Source organism: Rhinoderma darwinii, chromosome 1, assembly GCF_050947455.1.
Source record: "Rhinoderma darwinii isolate aRhiDar2 chromosome 1, aRhiDar2.hap1, whole genome shotgun sequence".
Lineage (NCBI taxonomy): Eukaryota > Metazoa > Chordata > Amphibia > Anura > Rhinodermatidae > Rhinoderma > Rhinoderma darwinii.
This window is the reverse complement of record NC_134687.1, coordinates 364273842-364289770: the sequence shown is the minus strand read 5'-3', so window position 1 is coordinate 364289770 and position 15929 is coordinate 364273842. Positions and strand designations below refer to the sequence as shown.

General features: G+C 39.3%; 1 protein-coding gene across 2 annotated transcripts in view; it reads left to right on the top strand.

Moving 5' to 3' along the window:
• Positions 1–15929, top strand: part of JAK2 (Janus kinase 2) — a 284382-nt gene that overhangs the window by 177980 nt on the left and 90473 nt on the right. For both annotated transcript variants that reach the window (XM_075827431.1, XM_075827440.1), the window contains 3 exons: positions 10205–10350; positions 11345–11666; positions 15475–15594. In XM_075827431.1, coding sequence (XP_075683546.1) covers positions 10205–10350; positions 11345–11666; positions 15475–15594 — 588 coding nt within the window. The remainder of the gene's footprint in view (positions 1–10204; positions 10351–11344; positions 11667–15474; positions 15595–15929) is intronic.

Sequence of the window (15929 nt, the reverse complement as noted above, 5' to 3'; positions counted from 1 at the left end):
TATTAAGCTTTTATTTTACTTTTTTACTAGTCCCACTAGGGGACTTTATTATAAAAGCGATCGGATGATCGCATATTACACTGCAATACTTCTGTATTGAAGTGTATTACTGCCTACCTGTCCGTTTAAAACGGACAGGCATCTGCTTGGCCATGCCTCAGGCATGATCTAGCTTTCATTCACTACAGGCAGACCTAGAGGCACACACACTTGGCGATCTTTACCCTCCCTCTCCCCAAAAACCACTCAGATGTCGTTCTCGCTATTGAGAGGTTAAACTGGTGAGATCGATACTAATATCGATCTCACTCGTTTGAGCAGGGCTACACCCACCTCTCAGCTTCCTCTGGCAGCTGAGAGGAGGGACATTTAACGGCTCCCTGCTCTGTTTATTCTGATGCAGCGCTGCGAAAAGGCTATTGCATCAGAATAAAGCCCACTAATGACCGCCGTGAAAAGGCGTATCGGCGGTCATTAAGGGGTTAAGGAAGAACAACGTGAAAGTGCTGCAGTGGCCAAATGTCACGCGACCTCAACCCTATAGAACCCCTTTGTAGAATTGTGAAGAAACATGCCCAGTAGCACGCCCCATCAAGCATCAAGGCACGCAAAGTGGGGATTCTTCAGGAGTGAAATAGGATAGACGTGAGAATATATTGTGAAATTGTACACTCCTTGCAAAAAAAGGTGAAGTATTAGTAATTTGTTTGTTGGATTCAAGCAAGGGTGTACTCTTTTTTTTTTTTTTTGCAGCACTGAATTAGGCTCTGTTCACATCTGTGTTCGTCATTTCCGTTGTTCTGCTCAGTCATGGGAGCAGAACAATAAAAATTACTGCAGTGACAGATCCGTCACATGACGGAGACCAACGGCGCCCGACGGAATCCATTGACTTGAATAGGTATGTCAGGTTTTGTCCTACACACAGATGTGAACATAGCCGGAAATGAAAGTTGCTTAATTTCTTGCTATTTTTTTTGTTAAGTATACATTTAATAAACTACAATTGTGTCATCCTTCCATGAATTGTAATGGTCAGAGGGGGGGTGTACTGCATGTGAAGTGCTGTTATCTCTGCAAATGCAGACACACGTTCATCTTTTTAAAATGAGTATTACCGTTCTAGGGAATACTAGTCATTGAGTAGTTTGGCGCTGCTTAAACATAAAATATGTGAAAATGTTACCCTCTTTCTTCAAGGGAAGGTTTACCATGGCAACCAATTTTTTTTAATTGTTCCAATGCATCTAAAACAAAGCAAGATTATTAAAAACCTATTGTTTTGTGTCTACACCTACTATGCAGACCTTCATGTCTCCAATATAACCGCCTAAAAACAAATCTATTACCATCGATCTGTTGCCTGCTTCTTGCTAACATACCACATATATTTTAGTAAGAAATTGGGAACAGATGGAAAGGAGTGTGACTGCAGGCTCAGACTAAACAGAGCCTGTTACCATGGAGACACATAGGTCTACAGATGAGCTGTAGACGCAATCGATGTATAGGAATAATATATAAACTTTGGTAGTGACGGTGGACCTTTTCAATTTAATGGTTTTATAAAAAGTCAATTAAAATAAACTTGTGTTCCAATTTGTTACAATAGGTTGACTGGATAGAAATCTAAATGTTGATTTTGAAAACCAGAGCATGAAGAACTGACGTGTTGTGGGTTCTTGCTTTAAATTGGAGTTATTCTTTTGTAAGAAAGTATTCTATTTTGACACTGTTTTTATCAAATTGCTCTTAACATTTTGTGGGGAAAATTTCTTAAAACTAGTAGAAAGGAAGAGGTCCTTATAAACAAGGAATCTGATTCTTTGCAATGGTTAACTGCTGTGCTCCACTTTTCCGGTTTTCATAGTTTTTGTTTGGTAAATGAAAGAAGCAATCGGATTGGTTGCAATGACGAACTGCTTTACTTCCTTTGCACCAATATTGATAAATCTCCCCCCAATGCTGTTTGCTATTTTAACATTGATACCATGTAATTTAGCTGCTCATCCCAAGCTGCACATGACTCGGGCAAGTCGACCCCATGTGTGGAAAGCTCAGACCATTCGACAGCAACTCTTATTTTACTTTATTTGGAGCTTTCTAAATTACAGGGCATACTCATAGAGGATGTTACATTACTACACTAGTCTCTGAACCTGCACTACTAAAGTGGTATTCCGGTTGTAACAAGTTATTGGATAGGTGATTACGGTCAGATCAGTGGGGGTCTGACTGCTGGGACCCACTCCATTCAACTGCTCCTGGCAAGCAGTATTGTTGCTGGGGGGAATGGGGGACATGGGACACCACTTCTGGGGATCGTGGGAGTCCCAGCAGTTGGACCCCCAACAATTTAACAGTAATCACCTATTCAGTCAAAGGCCGGACGCAAAAAACGCACTTAACAGCTCCGTGTGTCAGCCCTGTATGATGCGTGGCTGAGTGATTTTCGCGCAGCCGCCATCATTATGACACTCCGTTTGGATGTTTGTAAACAAAAAAGCACGTGGTGCTTTTCTGTTTACATTCATAGTTTGACAGCTGTTGCGCGAATCACGCTCGTCCCACGAAAGTGCTTCCGTGTGGTGCGCATGATTTTCACGCACCCGTTGACTTCAGTGCGTGATGCGCGAAATACGCACAAAGAACGGACATGTCGTGAGTTTTTCGCAGCGGACTCACGCTGCGTAAAAATCACACAACTGTCTGCACGGCCCCATAGCCTAATATAGGTCCGTGCGATGCGCGTGAAAATCACGCACGTTGCACGGACGTATATTCCGTTCGTCTGAATAAGCCCGAAAGGTGATAACGTTTTACAACTTGAATACACCTTTAATGTCAAGAGGAATAAATTTAGCTCTCTACATAAAGTAGTATTTTCTGGTTTTCTTCTGGGATGTTTGCCCATTTGTACTGGCAAAGTCACATTGGAAAAATTAATGCATCTTCTTAGTGTTGTAATTCAAAACAGTAAATATGTGATTTGGATACATTTTTGAAACCTTATTTAGTTTTCAGTAATCATAAGAAAATTGCAACGCACACTTAAGTAATTTAAAGTGCAATGCATGTGGATGGAGTTTTCAAAACCCCATTCACATGTTGCAGAAAAAATCTGTCCTAAAATATTAGCTTGCTGCGAATTTCAAATTAATTCTTCTACTTGCCTAGTCCAGAAAGGGCTAGCACAATAGATCGGGTAGATAAGGTGTAGCTAAACGTTTGCCAAACTTCTGATATGTCATAGTGACATGTCAGAAGTTTGTATTGGTGGGGGTCCGAGCACGGAGACCCCCACCAATCGCTAGAACGAGGCAGCTGAAGCATTCGTGTGAGCGCTAAGCAGCTTCATGTCTGTTCGGCTAGTTCCGGAAAACCGATGTATCGTAGTACGGGCTCATAGACTTTCTATTAAGTCCGTACACAGATACATTTATTTCCGGAAAAATCCGAACAGGCACGAAGCGGCTGCGCTCACACGAGGGCTTCAACTGCTTCATTCTAACGATTGGTGGGGGTCTCCGTGCTCGGACCCCCACCAATACAAACTTCTGATATGTCACTATGACGTGTAAGAAGTTTGTCAAATGTTTATCTACACTTTAAGCTGGCCAAACATTAGATGTGTCCCATCTAATGTGTATAGCGGCGTCCCGACTCTTTCCCGACGGCAGATGTCAGGGGAGAGAAGGTTTGAGCATGTTAAATATCAATATGACCTATCCTTTTGTTCATTGGTAGATAAGCCCTGCAAGAGGTGTCTGGCAGTGACTTTCTGCCTTTTGAAAACACATGCACGCTCGGCCGAGCGCGCATTTATATGGAGCAGTCATTAGGAATAGCTGTCAGTTGTAATTGATAGTAACTGTTATTAACATAGTCCACAGGAAACCTCTGTTTTTTTTTTACCATACTGACTGACATAAGCTTCCCTCCTGTACTCCGTTGTTCTTCTGTGAAAATATGCTGTGTTCTGCTCTTTACTGGATGTGTCTTTATGGAATTTCGCAGGAGAAAAAAAATGTATACCGACATATCCCGTCCTGACAGAGACCAAAAGGTCACTCTCTTTTGGCCTCCATCAGGTGAATGGGAGCCTTTGGATATGTTTGACAATCCTGGCGCAAAAGGCAAGCAGACGCTGCTAATGTCGTGTAAAAGGGGCCTAACAATGTGATTGGAATATGTTAATAAAACATATAAATCATCGTGTGAAAATAACACCCTGTAGAAGTACAGTGCATGGCCTAAACTGAGTCACTTATTTTCTGTGTGAAAAAACCCCATATATAAACAGCCCCTGACCTAGATGGCCTGAAATCCGCCCAAAGGACAAGGTCTATTTAAAGGGATCGCTCATTAGAGCATAGAGTGCCTTCACTAAAACAAAGAGACTGACCACATCATCATGCTTGAAAGTTGCTAAATATTGCTACTTACTATTCATCACTGTAACCAGTGACTATACATAGATCAAGGAAAGGAACAGAGACTTTAGTGGGTAGGCAAAACATTAAAGGAGTATTCCCAACTTAGACATGGATATGCCATAAATGTCTTATAGATACGGGTCCCAGCACTGGGACCTGCGTCTATACTGAGAGCGGGGACCATTTGATCCCAGTTTCGCCCATTTGGGGGGCCGCTGGCCGCAGATTCCCGTCGGGGCTTAGTTGAAAGAGGGCCACGTGGCTCTCTCCATTCTGTTGTATGGGAGTTATGGAAACAGCCATGTATCGCTTGCTCGTCTGTTTCTGTAACTCATATTGAACAGCATGGAGAGAGCCAAGCGGCTCTCTATCTAAAAATCCCCTACTGAAGTCTGTGGCCGCTAATCTAGTTGTAACCGGGGGTTGGGTGAACCCCGTTCTTGATGTAGGTGTGGATTCTAGAGGTATGAACCGCATATATCAGACCTTTATGGCATATCCTGTGGATATGCCGTAAATGTCTACGTTGGGAATACCCCTTTAAGTGTATAGTAATTCGATATGCTTCTTTTTTTTAACCTGCCACTACTTGGACTGGACTTTTCACTCTAAAGCACATATTGGAAAATGTCTACATTAAGAATACCTAGTTGATGGATCCACTGTATACATACAAATGGCACGTTGCATGTAGCAATGGTCTCTGAGATCTTCTCTTGAGAACCAAATTAGTAGAGAAATACCAAGAATGAGCATTTACTTATTGTAATAAAACTTCTTTACAGAAACTTTAAAAGGGAGAGATATGAAAGCGTTGCCACATTTTCTTATACTTGCCTGGACACCATTCGAATACAACTAGCATAGTCGAGGTTGCTGCTAATTTCTATTTACAGACTGTTTACTGGCAGGTTTATGAGCCAGAGAAATGTAAAAATTATTCTGAAGCAGATTTCTCCACAATGTCTGGAGAAATGGGAAAAACAAAAACATGCAAACAAGACATTATGCTCAATGTAGTGTCAATTTCTGTTTTAAGTCTTACGTAATGTGCAAGTTGCATAGGAAGGGGAGGCAAATGGCAGTAGGCAGGTGCTGTAAGTGATGACCGCTGTACATCTTCTGAATATTTGTTTCCTGATTTGCATTTTTGCTCCTGTATGACTTGTGCCATTACACACACACAATTAGTTTCTCATCTCGTACTACTCAGTTTGACCTCAATTAAGACGAAGTTTAATCGTAAAAAACATGAAGCAACAGCAACTTCGTGTTTTACCTATTATGTAGAATCTGTGTAGATATTCCTGCTTTGAATCTGTTTGAATAGAGGAAAAAAAGAAACACACTATATGCCTCATACACGTGACTGAGCCATGTGCAGGAGGTTGTATGACAGCACACGAAGTCCCCTGCGGTAACTCTTCTAGTAGAGAACATCTCTGTAATCTGCTTTGTGTCCGATTAGAAAAAACTGTGGTTAGTACTTACCAGAAGTTGTCAGAGGAAGGATAACACTTTAGCAAACCGAATAATACCCCAAAATATACTAGTGGTCCTAGTGACTAGATAACAAGCCCAGAAAAAGAAACCAGTCACGACCAAATAATTGAAAAAGTATATAAACAGTCTTTATTGAAGTTAATTTAGACACAGAGACAACATACAAACAATTAAATATGTTAAAATACCAGGAACCCTCGAACAGGGATGGAATCAGAACAAAAAAGCAGAGCGACCCCCAGATAGTAAAATATGGTCACAATCAACTCCCAAGTGTAGCTAAAGTGCACATATATAAACTATTTAAGCAAGTGCTAGGCATAATACATTTGCACAGATGGACACGTATGCATAGTGTGAATAGTCAGCAATCTAAAATGCAGTCCTAAGTACATATAGCACACTGAGCAATGTACCTACATGATATGAGATGAGTGGGAGATCCGGACCAGGACGGGGGACCTCTGCTTGACCCAACGCGCGTTTCGCTCGTGCTTCGTCAGGAGCGAAACGCGCGTTGGGTCAAGCAGAGGTCCCCCGTCCTGGTCCGGATCTCCCACTCATCTCATATCATGTAGGTGTAGGTACATTGCTCAGTGTGCTATATGTACTTAGGACTGCATTTTAGATTGCTGACTATTCACACTATGCATACGTGTCCATCTGTGCAAATGTATTATGCCTAGCACTTGCTTAAATAGTTTATATATGTGCACTTTAGCTACACTTGGGAGTTGATTGTGACCATATTTTACTATCTGGGGGTCGCTCTGCTTTTTTGTTCTGATTCCATCCCTGTTCGAGGGTTCCTGGTATTTTAACATATTTAATTGTTTTTATGTGGTCTCTGTGTCTAAATTAACTTCAATAAAGACTGTTTATACACTTTTTCAATTATTTGGTCGTGACTTGTTTCTTTTTCTGGGCTTAGAGGAAGGATAACGTCTAAACCTACGAAAGGGTCATTGGTGCCCAAGGCTCATTGATGCGTGTGGTGAGTGAAGACAATCCCATCTGGTTCAATCCAACAGAAGATCTAATGTCCACAAATTGCTGAAAAAGTTAATGCTGGCTATGATAGAATGGTGTCAGAACACACACTGCATTGCCGCTTGTTGTGTTTAGGGCTGTGTAGCCACAGACCATCAGAGTGCCCACGCTGACCCTTGTCCACCACAGAAAGCGTCGACAATGGGCGCCAGAACTGGACCATGGGGCAATTGGAAAGGTGGCCTGGTTTGAGAAATCACATTTACTTTTACATCCTATGGATGACCTCGCTTATCTCGGAAAGAGGTGGCACCAGGATGCACTATGGGAACGAGTCAAGCCACGGAGGCAGCGTAATGCTTTTTGCAACGTTCTGCTAGGAAACCTTGGGTCCTGGCATTCATGTGAATGGTACTTTTGACAAGTACCACCTATCTAAGCATTGCTTCAGACCATAAAGACCCCTGCATGGTAAATGTATTCCCTACTGGCAGTGGCCTCTTTAAGCAGCCAACGGGTCAGAGCTTTTTTGTTGGCACAAGGGGGACCTACTCAATATTAGGCAGGTAAGTTTAAAAATTATAACTGTACTGTGTTCATACAGTGCTGTGCAGAAGTTTTTGCCCCCTTATTTATTCTAGTTTTGCATATTTGTCACACTTGAATGTTTTAGATCAGCTGTCCCCAACCTATTTTTAACCTAGGACCAGTTTCATGCAGGACAATTTTTCCACAGACCGGCGGGGGCAGGGGGTTTAGGGTCAGTTCACACATTGCGTTAATACTGCGGATTTTACGCAAAGGAATTTGTTGGGGAAAATCCACAGCATAATACAGTATTCGCAAAGTGGATGAGATAGAACAAATCTCATCCACGCGCTGTGTAAATAGTGAGCGGATAAAATGCTCAGAAATTGACATTTGGTGCAGTGTTTTATTCCGCAGCATGTCAATTGTATACTTTTCACTGGTGAAAAGTATGTAATACATCATCCAAGGGAAAACTACTAATATTTATCTACCATTGACAATGAATAAAAGCATGTCAATTGTATTTGCGTAAACGCTGATTATTTGTTGCAGGTTTTCCCCATTAACTTCAATAGAGAGGTAAAACCCACAACAAATGGCAGTTGCGTTTATTGCAGCGGAATTGCAGCGATTCCGCTGCAAAAAACAAAACTTAGAAAATAAAAAACTTATACTTACTCAGAAGTTTGTTTCTTCCTCCAGGCCGGCCTCCTGGGATGAAGTTTCCTGGGATAAAACGTCATCTCAGGAAACCGGCCTGCTGAATGCTCAGCAGTTTTCCGCAGCGGACATTCCAGGTGAAAAACTGCACCACAACTTGGTGCGTTTTTTCGCCTGGAATTCCCTGCGGATACCAGATACTGCGGCCCGTTACCAAATGATCCATGGCTCAGGGGTTGGGATCACTGTTTTAGATCATCAACCTACTTTTAATATTGGTCAAAAATAACCCAAGTAAACAAAAAATGCTTAAATTATGATTTCATTTATTGAAGAATAATTGATATTCAGCCCTACCTGGCCCAAGGTGAAAAAGTAATTGCCCCCTTAGCTAATAAATCAACCAGTTAACCAAATTCAACTGGGTTAAATTTCACTAGCTAAACCCAGGCATGATTACTGCCAGACCTATTGAATCTAAACATAGCTTTTTGCGGCAAAGAATAGCCTTCGTCGGCATACCTGCTATCCACGGCAAAATCCATGGAGCCTCCGTTTGATGCAACTTAAATGAGCCTGAGAGAGGAATATTTACGAAATGTCACTGGGTATTACAAGTTTCAGCTCTGCTTTGGGCCATTGATCTGATAAGTACTACTTTCTTAACTTTTTGTGATTTTGTTCACCTTGAATGGAAAATGAACTTCTATAAATTGACGTGGAGTCATACTTGCCTTATGCACCGTATTTTTTGGACTATAAGAGGTACTTTACTTTAACACGCACCCAGGTTTTAGACAACCGAAAATATTTCATATTTTACTACTTTTCCAAAGAAAAAACTATTTGTTAAAAAAAAAAATTGTACTGTTTCACCACATTCTGAGCCATAACTTTTATATTTTTTCATCGATTTGAGCGGTGTGAGGGCTTATTTTTTGCGGGATGAGCTGTAGTTTTTATTGGCACCATCTTTTAATATATACGATTTTTTGATCACTTTTTATAAAAAAAAAAATTAACACGAAGGTGACCAAAAAACAAAAATTTTGGGGTTTTCAATTACATTTTTTTACGCCGTTCACCGTGTGAGGCAGATAATGCTATATTGTAATAGTTTGGACTTTTACAGACGCAGCAATACCAATTTTTCTTTTTTTGGGGGGGGGGGGGTTTACTTTGTGCTTGGGGAAAAATCGGAAAAGGTTTTTGTTTTTTTTAACTTTTAATATTTTTTTATGCTCCTGAAAATGTATCTCTTTTTTACACATTCGATTAGTTCCCCTAGGGGACTTTAACCAGCAATCGTGAGATTGCTGGTATAATACACTGTGATACAAGAAAGAGTTACGAGAACAGCGTAATGTGCTAAGCTACACTGTTTCCGTAACTACAATAGTAGTGAATGGCAGTTACAGAAGCAGCGTAGCAGGGCCGGGTATCGGGAGCAATAAGAGCTTGAAAATTAGGAATCCCAATAAAACTTCTGAGAACATAAGTCGTCATCCTTCACTAATGTTTAATAGAAGTTGATCTTAGGAGGATAAATTAGAAGACGAAGGGGACTCTAGGAGCATTTTCAGAGCCCTTTACTGCTCTGTGGAATCAGACTCTGCTAGTGTGCAGACGTCTTCATCCATTGCTGCCGGAAAAATTGATCGCGGGTGCCTCTGGTGGTCTCATGATCTTGTTTCTCCGAAGGCAAAGGGAGGCTGCCGCCAACACCCCATCAGCTGGTGCTAGGTGGCTACCTTTCTGAAGAACAAAGAATGTTAATAGAGCAGTACGATTACACTCATTTGTCATAATCTCTAATCTTGTTTGGCACATCTTTTGCTGGCAACAACGTATTTCTGCTATAACAGATCCTTTAGGGAGATGTCATTCCAAACTTGTAAATGGCAAATCTGCCACACGATCCTTACCAAATTTCCCCCTGATTGCCTATTTTACGCAGTAGACACAAAATGACTGACTGGTTAAACAAATTTCTGGCAACTTAGTGAAAATGTTTGCCAAGTCAATTTAACGTTTTTATTTGTGTTTATTGTAAATTTAAAATGTGATTTATTTTTTTTTCAAAGTGGCGAGATGATTTTCTGAATGGCAGGATAACCGTACCAATAACACATGAAACACAAGAGGAGTGCCTTGGAATGGCTGTTCTTGACATGATGCGTATGGCAAGTGAAAAAGAAGAGAGCCCCATTTCAATATACAATGCTCACAGGTATTTACTATACAAGAAGACACATTCTATGTTCTGATACCTAATTAGCGAAATATCAATTAAGAACATAGAAACCCTGAATAGTGACCGCAATAAAAACACCAAAAGTTTCATCTAGAGTTTCACCCTTTTTAAAGTTTTTTGTTTTTTTGTCTATAATAATCATCTTGTTTAAAGCAACACGAAACGTTGGATGAAAAAAAAAAAAAAAAAGATTAGCAGGAAATTACAAGACTGACAGTCTGTAGAATTGTTTGCATGATCCTGAAACAAACTATGGGGCAGATTTATTATTATGGTCTTAGACAGCTTGAAAATAGACCAGACAGGCAAAAGATGCGTCAAATTTATTATAGTGGTGCATATTATTTTAAACAGCAAAATTTTGGTGCACATTTTAATCCACACCCATTTTACTAAACTATGACCCTTTTCTAGGGACTTTTCAAAACGGTCTAGTGAGGTGCAAACACTGTCTAAAACGAATAATAAATCTGACACAAGACATGTACTCTGGTTTGTCAGAGCAAATAGAGCCACAATTCATTTAGCTTCGTAAATCTCCCCCATTGTGGACAAATTTCTCCTGTTTACTTTTACCTCCCATAACCTTTACTTGTCAGACCATGTTCAATAGTGCACATACTTTTTACTATGTGATTTAATTGTGTGTCTGTTTTTCCTTCACTTCCATTTTATGTGGCAAAAGTTTAGCTTCAATCGGAGAAAAGGAAACCCAACAAGTAGTGGGTTGTTGCATTATGTCTTGTTAGCTATCCATTATATTGATTGTGAAAATCGGCTGAATGCTTGTAAGATACGCTTCAGTTATGAAACGCTAGCAGGGATGTAAAAGTTTAGAGGGAACCATTTGGTCAAATTTTCTTTTGGGTGGAACTGGCCTTTATCAAGAGACTTTGAAGTCATGCATGCACAGGTTGTGTCAGATTCTGTACAGTAAAGTTTATTAATGCTGTCTCTTATTCTTGTGCAGCTATAAAACATTTTTACCGAAGTGCATTCGTGCCAAAATACAAGATTATCATATTCTGACTCGCAAGAGAATTCGATACAGATTCCGAAGTTTCATTCAGCAGTTTAGCCAATGCAAAGCTACTGCCAGAGACTTAAAACTCAAATATCTCATAAACCTGGAAACCCTGCAGTCAGCATTTTACTCCGAGCAATTTGAAGTTAAGGAAGCTTGCCGCGATCATTTAGGAGGAGAGATTTTTGCAACTGTTGTGGTTACTGCAAATGAAGGAATTCGCTATTCAAGAGGCAGATCTAAAGAAAAAGATACATTTGATGAGCAGGTAAAGACTAAACCTCATGGTTTCAGGTGTATGTGTCTAGGATGAAAACAAGGCTAATAAAGCCAGAAGGTAGTTCATAGCATTGCATTGGTAATGGCATATCCAGTTCAAGCAAATTGTGTTTAGGAACAGGTCAGACTTTTTCAATCGTAAGCAAGTAAAGAATAAGAGTCTCTTATCCAATATGTACGGCTAGCTTTAGACAAAAGTCTGCTTAACCAGCTGATTTTGGTTGGTTGGACCAACTATGTAATTAGTATGTGGGCCTTCCAACCGGCCCCCTGATGGCAGAGGAAAGAACGATCGGCATGTTGGATTTCAGCATGCCCGATCCTTTCTTCCCAAAGGTGAGTTCCCTTTCCCTATTGAAATAAACATGCACGCTCGGCCAGTCATGCATGTGTAAGGTGATGTCTGTTGAAATAGCTCATTTGACCGACAGCTATTCCGTGTATATGAGCAGCTTAATGCTGGTTTCGCATGTTATAATTTATCATGTGAGCGGATTCATTTTGATCACACCTAACCATAATTGCTAGTAGTTAATAATCCACTTACATGATTCAATTCGCAATACTGTATTGTTGGAATACTTATCAGGTGTAACAGGTTATTTTTTTAGCTTGGATACCACAGCCCAATAATGAGGGTATCCCTTGGGAGCACCCTCTATAAATGGGCTGCAAAAAAACCTCCACAATAATAGAGCCACTTAACCCCTTCCCGCCATTTGCCGTAATAATACTTTGCGGCTCAGATCCTGGATGTTTAACCCCTTAGATGGTGACTTAGATGGTGATTGATGGTAAATCAATGCTGACCGCGTAATCAAAGTGGTTAGACAAAGGAAGTTCACTTTTGTTACCTCTATCGGCGTCCTACAAATGCGATCATGGGGTGTCAATCGGTTGCTATGGCATCTGGGGTCCTAATAATGACTCCCAGGCCTGCCATACACGGAAGTCTATTAGGCCCTGGACAAAAAAGTCTTTGGTATCACCGCATTCGTAACTACCCCTACAATAAAATTAACACTATTCATGTTAAACGGTGAATGCTCTTAAAAAAAATAAAATCCATGGCAAAATTGCTGTTTTTTAATCACCCCAAAAAAACTGAAAAATAAAAAAATAGTATGTTTCTCAAAATGGTACCAATGAAAATTACAACTCGTAGAGCTCCGTTGACATAAAGATGTTAGGGGGCTTTGAATGCAGTGACACCATTTTCTAAAAAGATGTTTTTATTGCCATTTTCATGGCAACCAACAGAATAAAGTTATTATATAATAAAGTAAGGTTACACCATTCTGGTTACATTTATTTGCATTGATTACCAGACTTTTGTAAAAAAAAAAATACAGTATATCCCCCTCGCCAGAGTTAGCCCTACTTAAAGAGGCTCTGTCACCAGATTATCAAATCCCTATCTCCTATTGCATGTGATCGGCGCTGCAATGTAGATAACATTAACGGTTTTGTTTTTTTAAAAACTCATTTTTGGCTAAGTTATGAGCAATTTTATATTTATGCAAATGAGCCTTTCTAATGGACAACTGGGCGTGTTTTCTCTTATTTCCAACTGGGCGTGTATTGTGTTTGTAACATCTGGGCGTGTTTACTTGTTTTACTAACTGGGCGTTGTGAATAGAAGTGTATTATGCTGACATATGATGCTGACATACACTTCTATTCACAACGCCCAGCTAGTAAAACAAGTAAACACGCCCAGATGTTACAAACACAACACACGCCCAGTTGGAAATAAGAGAAAACACGCCCAGTTGTCCATTAGAAAGGCTCATTTGCATAAATATAAAATTGCTCATAACTTGGCCAAAAATGATCGTTTTTTAAAAACCAAAAAAACGTTACTGTTATCTACATTGCAGCGCCGATGACATGCAATAGGAGATAGGGATTTGATAATCTGGTGACAGAGCCTCTTTAACCCCTTCCCTGCGTAGCCAATTTTCCAGATTTTCTATTTCATTTTTTCCTCTCCACCTTCCAAAAGCCATAACTTTTTTTTATTTTTCTGTAGACCTAGTCCTATGACGGCTTGATTTTTGAAAGACGAGCTGCAGTTTTTCATGGCACCATTTATTTTACCATATAATGTACTAGCAAACAGGGGAAAAATTATTTGTGGAGTAGAAAATGAAAAAAACAGTGATTCCTCTTTGTTTTTTGCACTTCGTTTTTATGGAATTCACCGTGCAATTAAAACGACATGTTAACTTTATTTTGCAAGTCAATGCGATTACGCCGATACCAAATTTATATAGTTTTTTTTTCTATATTTTACTACTTTTACAAGTAAAAAACGAAATGTGAAAAATAATAATAATTAATTTTGTGTTTCCATACATTTTTTTATTTTTTCCGTAAGAGGGCATATTTTTTGAGGGATAAGCTGTAGTTTTTAATGGTAACATTTTGGGGTACATGCGACGTTTTGATCACTTTTTTTTCAATTTTTTTGTGGGAGATGGTGACCAAAAAATAAAGATTCTGGCGTTTTTACTGGGGTTTTTTTGCGATGTACACCGTGCGGGTTAAATAATCATATATTGTAATAGTTCCGGCCTTTACAGACGTGGCTATACCAATTATGTTTGTTTATTTTTTTTATTCCAATGCTTTAGGGGGAAAATGGGAAAAGGGTTTTTTTTTTTTTAACTTTTAATATTTTTTTGTACACAAAAAAAAACTTTAACTGATTTTTACTTTTTTTTTTTTTTTATTAGTCCCCCTAGGATATTTGAACCAGTGATCGTTGGATCGCTTGCTCTATATACCGCAATACTAATTTATTGCAGTATATAGTCTTTCTGACAAGCTTCTATTAGGTCCCTAGGCTGCCATAGCAACCATCGTCACCCCGCATTGGGGGGGGGGGGGGTGAGCTGTTACTTTTCTTCCCTTGTTTTTTTTGCGAGCGTTCTTACTAATTGTTTTAGTATTGAATGACAATAACTGCAGTGGATTTGCTTTTTGTATTTGAAGTTATGAAATACTGAAAAGATCAAAATATAAAATAAAAAAAAAGAATAAAGTTATCATGTAATTTATATCGCATGGTGAATTTCGTAAAAACAAAACCCAAATATGTAACCTAAAATGGTTCCATTAATAAATACATCTTGTCCTGCAAAAAATAAGCTCTTATATGGCTAATTTGATTAAAAAAAATAAGTTAGGGATTTCGGAATGTGAAAATGAGAAAGCGAAAACAAAAATCGCTGCGTCCTTTGGTCCAAAATGTGTGGCATCCTTAAGGGGTTACAGACCATAAAAATACACCACTATCCACCCTGTGCTTTCATCCCACACCCTAGGTCTCTGCTATATTAAATGATAGTGGGTGCTGCAGAGTGCATCTTTTCTGCCACTGTGGGCTAAAGGCTTTTTGCTTTTCTTCTAGGCCCATTATATATATATGTATATGTATACTTTTATATATACTTTTTTATATATATATATATATATATATATATATATACTTAATTTTTTTCAATCTCTTTGAGCCGACTCTAACGGCCACTCCGCATACGGGAGCCATGTAGACGAGCAGGACGGGGTCTCCCACTGAAGATCTATGAGCAGCCAGCAGCACGGACTTTACACAGTCCATGCTGCTGCTAGAAGAAAAATTGCAATTCATATTTAGAAAAAACATAGTTGTGCACACTCCTGCACTATAATAGTTTTGTTACCGAAAGTGGAGGTACGCTTTAATATATATATGTTTTTTTTTAATTCTTGTGTAATGATTTTCTTTAAATCCTATTGTGTTGTTAATACAGGACCTGCAGACCTACTGTGATTTTCCTGACATCATTGATGTGAGCATTAAACAAGCCAGCAAGGATGATTCAAGCGAAAGTCGAATAGTGACTATTCACAAACAGGACAATAAATCTCTGGTGGGTTGCAAGTTTGTCTAAAACTTTTAGAGTAAAGGGTACTCCGATTTTATTTTTCTGTTCTAGTAGAAATCCTTAATTGTGAGAATATAAGTTTTTTATTTTTACTCGCAGCTGGCATTATAAATACCCTGTGTCATTGGAATAATGTATGCAATTCCTACCCTGTGTGAAAAACTGTCATAACTGTCATACCCCTTGTGTGTACATTTGTTTGTTTTTTAATGTTATTTTAATTTTTAAAAAAAACCCTTGTGTGTATATCTATCTATCTATCGAATCTATCTAACTCATATCTATCTATATCATATCTATCTATCTATCTCATATCTATC